Genomic DNA, 9,098 nt, shown 5'->3' with positions numbered 1-9,098 from the left:
GGATGGGGTCGGGACGGGCCGTCGGTCAAAGACCTTGCGACGGATACGCTGCAAGTGGTGACGATCACTCTGCTTCCGACGTTGTCGTCGGGAACCAAGCCCCTCACGATGCACCAGAGCTTCTCACTCCAAACGTTGTCGAAGACGATCAAGTACCGTTTCCCCCTCAGCCGCTCCCTCACTAACTCCGCCATCTCCTCAATGCCCATCGTCTCTTGCCATTGCTGTCGGAAGACTTGCCACGCTATCTGGTCCATAATACATCTCTCTATGAATTGTTAGGAGACCACGATCTAAGCACGGAACTCGAAGTGTTTTACCGCCGCGTCGCTGTTATCAAGCCTTGAAGCAAGAGTGGTTTTGCCGATCCCATCCATGCCTACGACCTCGAATACCAACCGCCTCAGCTCTCCTCTCAGCAAGAACTCCTTCACCACGTCTTCACCAGTCGTGTCTTCATTAGCCCTACAGACGCCGACAAGCTCCTCGTCCGGCACGGAGACGAAGCGGCGCTAGTGGTCAACCACCACGTCACACGTCTGCTCTCGGCCTATCAGCTTTCCAATAAGAACGCTCACTTTTTTCAGGTAACTCCTCTGCTTGATAGTCATCATATCGTACTCGTCGACAACGCCTTCGATGAGGCACACCACTTCAATTTCCTCGCGCTCGCAGATCCTCACGGAATTTGTTAGCAATCTTACAATAATATTGATGGAAAAAGAAAACAATTTGCTAGAAATAAATTAATAGATAACAATTTAAACAAACTACAAAACCGGATAAACCTTGAACCGGAATGAAACAAGGAGGACAAGAAATCTGAAAATGAGAAAACGTCGAAGCCCGTTAGACGGTTTCATTGATGCTTTTTATCGCCCTCCACAGGTACGAGAAAAATTAAGCGAAAGCCTCTCAGTATACAGCGACCACAAGACAAGCTTAGCACCACTCGGCTTGACTTCAGCGAACTAGAAGACAAGTGTAAGAACTACAACCGGACTGCAAAAAAAGAAAACAATTTCGTTGAGAGGGAGAGAGGATGTGTTTGGGTTGTGTCCAGAATGAGTTAATTGGAGGCTACTTATAGCCAAACCAAGGAGTGGTTACACACATTTGAACCACCAAACGTTCAGCCATAATAGCCTAATTAGTAGATTAATGCTCGTCGTTTAAGAACGTTAAACACGTCGACAGCAGGCTCGACCCGGCTCGACAGCAGCCCAACCTGGCTCGGCTCAATAGCAGGTCCGGCTCGGCTAGACAGCAGGCCCGGCCTGGCCCAGATTACGAGAAGTACGCTTATGCACATCTCGACAATCTTGAATGACACCTCATCCAGCTCCTCAGGGCAACGTCCCTCCTGGTATAGCCGGAATGCGGTCCGGCAGAAGAGCCCCACGACTCCTCCGCCAAAAGATTGTCCACCTTATGGATGCGGTCGGGATGGGCCATCGGTGAAAGACCTTGCGAAGGATACGCTGCGAGTTTTGGCCGATGCTATCGTTGGGAAGGAAGCCTCTCACGATGCACCAGAGCTCCTCACTCCAAACGTCGTCGAAGACGATCAAGTACCGTTTCCCCTCAGCCGCAACCTCACTAACTCTTCCATCTTCTCGATGCCCATCGTCTCTTGCCACATCTCTCGGAATATTTGCCTCGCTATCTAGTCGAAAATATATCTCTCTGTTAACTGGTCGGAGACCACGATCCAAGCACAGAACTCGAAGTATTTTACCGTTGCGTCGCTATTATACAGCCTTGAAGCAAGAGTGGTTTTGCCTATCCCGCCCATGCCTACGACCCCGAATAGCGACCGCCTCGGCTCTCCTCTTAGCAAGAACTCCTTCACCACGTCTTCACCAGCCGTGTCTTAATCAGCCCTACGGACGCCGACAAGCTCCTCGTCCGGCACGGAGACGAAGCGGCGCTGGTGGTCGACCACCACGTTATGCCTACGCTCTCGGCCTATCAGCTTTCCAATGAGAACGTTCGCTTTTTTCAAGTAACTCCTCTTGCTTGACAGTCATCAGATCGTACTCGTCGACAACGCCTTCGATGAGGCACATCACTTCCCTCGCCTCGTGCGCATAGATCCTCATGGAAAATGTTAGCAATATTACAATAATATTGATGGAATAAGAATATGTTAGAAATAAATAAATAGATAATAATTTAACCAAAATACAAAATTGGATGAACCTTAAACCGGAATGAAACAAGGAGAAGAAGAGATCAGAAAAGGAGAAAACGACAGTTTCCTTAAAGCTTTTATCGCCCTCCACAAGTGCGGGCAAAATTGAGCGAAAGCCTCCCAGGATACAACAACCACAAGACAAGCTTAGCACCACTCGGCTTGACATATGCGAATTAGAAGACAAGTGTAAGAACTACCACTGGACTGCAAACAAATAAAACAATTTCGTAGAGAGGGAGAGAGGATGTGTTTGAGGTGTGTCCAGAATGATAGAACTGGAGGCTAGTTATAGCAGAACGAAGGAGTGGTTACACGCATTCGAACCACCAAACGTTCAGCCATAATAGCCTAATTCACACAGTAATGCTAGTCGTTTAGGTACGTTAAACACCTCGACAGCGGGCCCGACCCAGCCTGGCTCGACAGCAGGCCCGGCCCGGTTCGATAGCAGGCCCGGCCTGGCTAGATAACAGGCCCGACCCGGCTCGATAGCAGGCCCGACACGGCCCAGATTTCGAGAGGCACGCCTGTGCACAACTTGATAATCTTGAATGACACCTCCTTCAGCTCTTAAGGGGAAAGCCCTTCCGGGTATAGCCGGAATACGGTTCGGAAGAAGAGCCCCCAAGACTCCTCCGCCAAAAGTTTTTCCACCTCATGGATGGGGTCGGGACGGGCCGTCGGTGAAAGACCTTGCGACGGATACGCTGCAAGTGGTGACGATCACTCTGCTTCCGACGTTGTCGTCGGGAACCAAGCCCCTCACGATGCACCAGAGTTCCTCACTCCAAACGTTGTCGAAGACGATCAAGTACCGTTTCCCCCTCAGCCGCTCCCTCACTAACCCTGCCATCTCCTCAATGCCCATCGTCTCTTGCCATTGCTGTCGGAAGACTTGCCAAGCTATCTGGTCCAAAATACATCTCTCTATGAACTGTTAGGAGACCACGATCCAAACACGGAACTCGAAGTGTTTTACCGCCGCGTCGCTGTTATCAAGCCTTGAAGCAAGAGTGGTTTTGCCGATCCCACCCATGCCTACGACCTCGAATACCAACCGCCTCGGCTCTCCTCTCAGCAAGAACTCCTTCACCACGTCTTCACCAGCCGTGTCTTCATTAGCCCTACAGAGGCCGACAAGCTCCTCGTCCGGCACGAAGAAGAAGCGGCGCTAGTGGTCGACCACCACGTCACGCGTGCGCTCTCGGCCTATCAGCTTTCCAATGAGAACGCTCACTTTTTTCAGGTAACTCCTCTGCTTGACAGTCATCAGATTGTACTCGTCGACAACGCCTTCGATGAGGCACACCACTTCCCTCCGCTCGCGCGCGTAGACCCTCTCGGAATCTGTTAGCAATATTATAATATTATAATAATATTGATGGAATAAGAAGACAATATGCTAGAAATAAATTAATAGATAATAATTCAAATAAACTACAAAACCGGATAAACCTTGAACCGGAATGAAACAAGGAGGAGAAGAAATCTGAAAATGAGAAAACGTCCCGTTAGACGGTTTCCTTGAAGCTTTTTATCGCCCTCCGCATGTACGAGAAAAATTGAGCGAAAGCCTCTCAGTATACAGCGACCACAAGACAAGCTTAGCACCACTCGGCTTGACTTCAGCAAACTAGAAGACAAGTGTAAGAACTACAACCGGACTGCAAAAAAAGAAAACAATTTCGTTGAGAGGGAGAGAGGATGTGTTTGGGTTGTGTCCAGAATGAGTTAATTGGAGGCTACTTATAGCCGAACCAAGGAGTGGTTACACACATTTGAACCACCAAACGTTCAGCCATAATAGCCTAATTAGTAGATTAATGCTCGTCGTTTAAGAACGTTAAAGACATCGACAGCAGGCTCGGCCCGGCTCGACAGTAGGCCCAGCCTAGCTCGGCTCGATAGCAGGCCCGGCTCGGCTAGACAGCAAGCCCGACCTGGACCAGATTACGAGTGGTACGCTTATGCACATCTCGACAATCTTGAATGACACCTCATCCAGCTCCTCAGGGCAACGTCCCTCCTGGTATAGCCGGAATGCGGTCCGGCAGAAGAGCCCCACGACTCCTCCGCCAAAAGATTGTCCAACTTATGGATGCGGTCGGGATGGGCCATCGGTGAAAGACCTTGCGAAGGATACGCTGCGAGTTTTGGCCGATGCTATCGTTGGGAAGGAAGCCTCTCACGATGCACCAGAGCTCCTCACTCCAAACGTCGTCGAAGACGATCAAGTACCGTTTCCCCTCAGTCGCAACCTCACTAACTCTTCCATCTTCTCGATGCCCATCGTCTCTTGCCACATCTGTCGGAATATTTGCCTCGCTATCTAGTCGAAAATATATCTCTCTGTTAACTGGTCAGAGACCACGATCCAAGCACATAACTCGAAGTAGTTTAACGTTGCGTCGCTATTATACAGCCTTGAAGCAAGACTGGTTTTGCATATCCCGCCCATGCCTACGACCCCGAATAGCGACCACCTCAGCTCTCCTCTTAGCAAGAACTCCTTCACCACGTCTTCACCAGCCGTGTCTTAATCAGCCCTACAGACGCCGACAAGCTCCTCGTCCGGCACGGAGACGAAGCGGCGCTGGTGGTCGACCACCACGTTATGCCTACGCTCTCGGCCTATCAGCTTTCCAATGAGAACTCTCGCTTTTTTCAAGTAACTCCTCTGCTTGACAGTCATCAGATCGTACTCTTCGACAACGCCTTCGATGAGGCACATCACTTCCCTCGCCTCGTGCGCGTAGATCCTCATGGAAAATGTTAGCAATATTACAATAATATTGATGGAATAAGAATATGTTAGAAATAAAATAAATAAATAATAATTTAACCAAAATACAAAATTGGATGAACCTTAAACCGGAATGAAACAAGGAGAAGAAGAAATCAGAAAAGGAGAAAACGACAGTTTCCTTAAAGCTTTTATCGCCCTCCACAAGTGCGGGCAAAATTGAGCGAAAGCCTCCCAGGATACAACAACCACAAGACAAGCTTAGCACCACTCGGCTTGACATCTGCGAACTAGAAGACAAGTGTTAGAACTACCACCGGACTGCAAACAAATAAAACAATTTCGTAGAGATGGAGAGAGGATGTGTTTGAGGTGTGTCCAGAATGATAGAACTGGAGGCTAGTTATAGCAGAACCAAGGAGTGGTTACACGCATTTGAACCACCAAACGTTCAGCCATAATAGCCCAATTCACACAGTAATGCTAGTCGTTTAGGTACGTTAAACACCTCGACAGCGGGCCCGACCCAGTCTGGCTCGACAGCAGGCCCGGCCCAGTTCGATAGCAGGCCCGGCCTGGCTCGATAACAGGCCCGACCCGGCTCGATAGCAGGCCCGACACGGCCCAGATTTCGAGAGGCACCCCTGTGCACAACTTGATAATCTTGAATGACACCTCCTAGCTCTTAAGGGGAAAGCCCCTCCGGGTAGAGCCGGAATACGGTTCGGCAGAAACGCCCCCACGACTCCTCCGCCAAAAGTTTTTCCACCTCATGGATGGGGTCGGGACGGGCCGTCGGTGAAAGACCTTGCGACGGATACGCTGCAAGTGGTGACGATCACTCTGCTTCCGACGTTGTCGTCGGGAACCAAGCCCCTCACGATGCACCAGAGTTCCTCACTCTAAACGTTGTCGAAGACGATCAAGTACCGTTTCCCCCTCAGCCGCTCCCTCACTAACTCTGCCATCTCCTCAATGCCCATCGTCTCTTGCCATTGCTGTCGGAAGACTTGCCACGCTATCTGGTCGAAAATACATCTCTCTATGAACTGTTAGGAGACCACGATCCAAGCACAGAACTCGAAGTGTTTTACCGCCGCGTCGCTGTTATCAAGCCTTGAAGCAAGAGTGGTTTTGCCGATCCCACCCATGCCTACGACCTCGAATACCAACCGCCTCGGCTCTCCTCTCAGCAAGAACTCCTTCACCACGTCTTCACCAGCCATGTCTTCATTAGCCCTACAGAGGCCGACAAGCTCCTCGTCCGGCACGAAGACGAAGCGGCGCTAGTGGTCGACCACCACGTCACGCGTGCGCTCTCGGCCTATCAGCTTTCCAATGAGAACGCTCACTTTTTTCAGGTAACTCCTCTGCTTGACAGTCATCAGATCGTACTCGTCGACAACGCCTTCGATGAGGCATAGCACTTCCATCGGCTCGCGCGCGTAGACCTTCTCGGAATCTGTTAGCAATATTATAATATTATAATAATATAGATGGAATAAGAAGACAATATGCTAGAAATAAATTAATAGATAATAATTCAAATAAACTACAAAACCGGATAAATCTTAAACCGGAATGAAACAAGGAGGAGAAGAAATCAGAAAAGGAGAAAACGTCGAGGCGCGTTTGACGGTTTCCTAGAAGCTTTTTATCGCCCTCCACCGATGCGGGAAATATTGAGCGAAGGCCTCCCATGATACAACGATCACAAGACAAGCTTATCACCACTCAGCTTGACTTCAGTGAAGTAGAAGAAAAGTGTCAGAACTACCACCAGACTGCAAACAAAGAAAACAATTTCGTAGAGAGGGAGAGATGATGTGTTTGAGGTGTGTCCAGAATGAGAGAACTGGAGGCTATTTACAGCCGAACCAAGGAGTGGTTACACGCATTTGAACCACCAAACGTTCAGCCAAAATACCCCAATTAATACATTAATGCTCGTCGTTTAAGAACGTTAAATACCTCGTCAACATGCATAATGTCCATGCAAAACGTCTCTATTAAAGAACTGGTTAAGTGCAATTAACCCAAGTAAAAGAATGTACCAGTTTAAATCCCATAACACAAATGGAATTAAAACAAATCGGAAGTAAATTTTCCAATAAAAAGAAAAGGATTGGCCCAAGACCCAAGCCCGAGACCCAGACATTCTCGAAACCCGAAACCTGTGTCCGGCCCGGCCCGGCTCGGCTCGACAGCAGGCCCACCACGACTCGGATTATGAGAGGCACGCCTGTGCACAGCTCGACAATCTTGAATGACACCTCATGCAACTCCTCGGGGAAACGCCTCTCCGGTTAGAGCCAGAATGAGGTCCGACAGAAGAGCCCCCACGACTCATCCACCAAAAGATTGTCCACCTCATGGATGCGGTCGGATGGGCCCTCAGTGAAAGACCTTGTGACGGATATGCTGCACGTAGTGACGATCAATCTACTTCCGACGCTGTCGTCGGGAAGTAAGCCCCTCACGATGCACCAGAGCTCATCACTCAACACGTCGTCGAAGACGATCAAGTACCATTTCCCCCTTACCTCACAAACTCCGACATCTCCTCGATGCCCATCGTCTCTTGCCACTGCTGTCGGAAGACTTGCCTCTCTATCTGCTTCAAAATATATCTCTCTGTGAATTGGTCAAAGACAATGATCCAAGCACGGAACTCGAAGTGTTTTGCCGCAGCGTCGCTATTATACAGCCTTGAAGCCAGAGTGGTTTTGCCGATCCCGCCCATGCCTATGACCCCGAAGGCCGACCGCCTCTGCTCTCCTCTCAGCAAGAACTCCTTCACCACGTCTTCACCAGCCATGTCTTCATCAGCCCTACAGACCCGACAAGCTCGTAGTCTGGCACTGAGACGAAGCGGCACTGGTGGTCGACCACCACGTCACGCTTGCGCTCTCGGCCTATCAGCTTTCCAATGAAAACACTCGTTTTTTTTTCAGGTAACTCCTCTGCTTGACAGTCATCAGATCGTACTCGTCGACAACGTCTTCGATGAGGCACACCACTTCCCTCGGATCGCGCGCGTAGATCCTCACGGAATCTGTTAGCAATATTACAATAATATTGATGGAATAAGAAGACAATTTGCTAGAAATAAATTAATAGATAATAATTTAAACAAACTACAAACCCGGATAAACCTTGAACCGGAATGAAACTAGGAGGATAAGAAATCAGAAAATGAGAAAACATCGAAGCCCGTTGGACGGTTTCCTTGAAGCTTTTTATCGCCCTCCACAGGTGCGGGAAAAATTGAGCGAAAGCGTCCCAAGATACAACGACCACAAGACAAGCTTAGCACCACTCGGCTTGACTTCAGCGAATTAGAAGACAAGTGTCAGAACTACCACCGGACTGCAAACAAAGAAAACAATTTCGTAGAGAGGGATAGAGGATGTGTTTGAGGTGTGTCCAGAATGAGAGAACTGGAGGCTATTTATAGCCGAACCAAGGAGTGGTTACACGCATTTGAACACCAAACGTTCCGCCATAATAGCCCAATTAATACATTAATGCTTGTCATTTAAGAACGTTAAACACCTCGCCACCATGCATAATGCAAAACGTCTCTATTAAAGAACCAGTTAAATGCAATTAACCTAAGCAAAAAAGACCATACCAACACAAATGGAATTAAAACAAATCGGAAGTGATTTTTCCAACAAAAAGATAAGGCCCGAGACCGAAACCCGAAACCAGCCCAGCTCGGCGGAGCGCGTGTCTGTGTGCGCGCGAGGGGTTAAGAGATAACCTACCCACACTCTCCTCTCTTGCACTTGCTTGTCCAGTAAAGAAAGAGGATATTATATAACTACTACACAACACACTTACCCAACCCATGTGGGACTTTTGCAATTAACTTCATTTACACATAACAAATGTATTCTTTTAGGCATACTTTGAGCATCAATTTCTCATTCATTATAGTAATGATTTTAGCAAATAAATAATCAATCTTATACCCGTCGCAACGAGGAATAAGAATACGCAAAAATTAACAAATTTTGATGAGTGGACCCCACTCAAATATTAGCCACAAATCACTCATACACTTGTTAATAAATACTCTTTATGTAACAATAATTCTTCTAACAGAATCTTCCTCCTCGATCGATGCTTCCGTCTACCTCTTCCATGGAACGG

General features: G+C 48.5%; 2 protein-coding genes across 2 annotated transcripts; both read right to left on the bottom strand.

The window, feature by feature from the left end:
- Positions 1–2,852: 2,852 nt before the first annotated feature.
- On the bottom strand, positions 2,853–3,233 carry LOC149398314 (putative late blight resistance protein homolog R1A-3). Its single transcript, XM_089614548.1, has 2 exons — positions 3,177–3,233; positions 2,853–3,104 (listed from the first exon to the last, which is right to left on the bottom strand). Exons 1-2 carry the CDS (start codon positions 3,231–3,233, stop codon positions 2,853–2,855), a joined length of 309 nt encoding a protein of 102 aa, XP_089470674.1.
- Positions 3,234–5,842: 2,609 nt separating this feature from the next.
- Positions 5,843–6,166, bottom strand: LOC149398313 (disease resistance protein RPM1-like). The gene is made up of 2 exons (XM_089614547.1): positions 6,035–6,166; positions 5,843–5,989 (listed from the first exon to the last, which is right to left on the bottom strand). The coding sequence occupies exons 1-2, from the start codon at positions 6,164–6,166 to the stop codon at positions 5,843–5,845; spliced, it is 279 nt and encodes a 92-aa protein (XP_089470673.1).
- Between the last annotated feature and the right edge of the window lie 2,932 nt (positions 6,167–9,098).

Source organism: Urtica dioica, chromosome 5 (assembly GCF_054948205.1).
Source record: "Urtica dioica subsp. dioica isolate 48M chromosome 5, U.dioica_male_clone48M_v1_H2, whole genome shotgun sequence".
NCBI lineage: Eukaryota > Viridiplantae > Streptophyta > Magnoliopsida > Rosales > Urticaceae > Urtica > Urtica dioica.
Note: the sequence above shows the minus strand (reverse complement) of the source record. Positions and strands in the feature narration are given on the sequence as shown.

Coding starts and splice junctions, on each gene's coding strand:
- LOC149398314 (XM_089614548.1), bottom strand. CDS start 3,233: ATGGGTGGGATCGGCAAAACCACTCTTGCTTCAAGGCTTGATAACAGC. Junction 3,105..3,176: donor TTGATAACAGCGACGCGGCG/GTAAAACACTTC, acceptor ATTTTGGACCAG/ATAGCTTGGCAAGTCTTCCG.
- LOC149398313 (XM_089614547.1), bottom strand. CDS start 6,166: ATGGCTGGTGAAGACGTGGTGAAGGAGTTCTTGCTGAGAGGAGAGCCG. Junction 5,990..6,034: donor TTGATAACAGCGACGCGGCG/GTAAAACACTTC, acceptor GTCTCCTAACAG/TTCATAGAGAGATGTATTTT.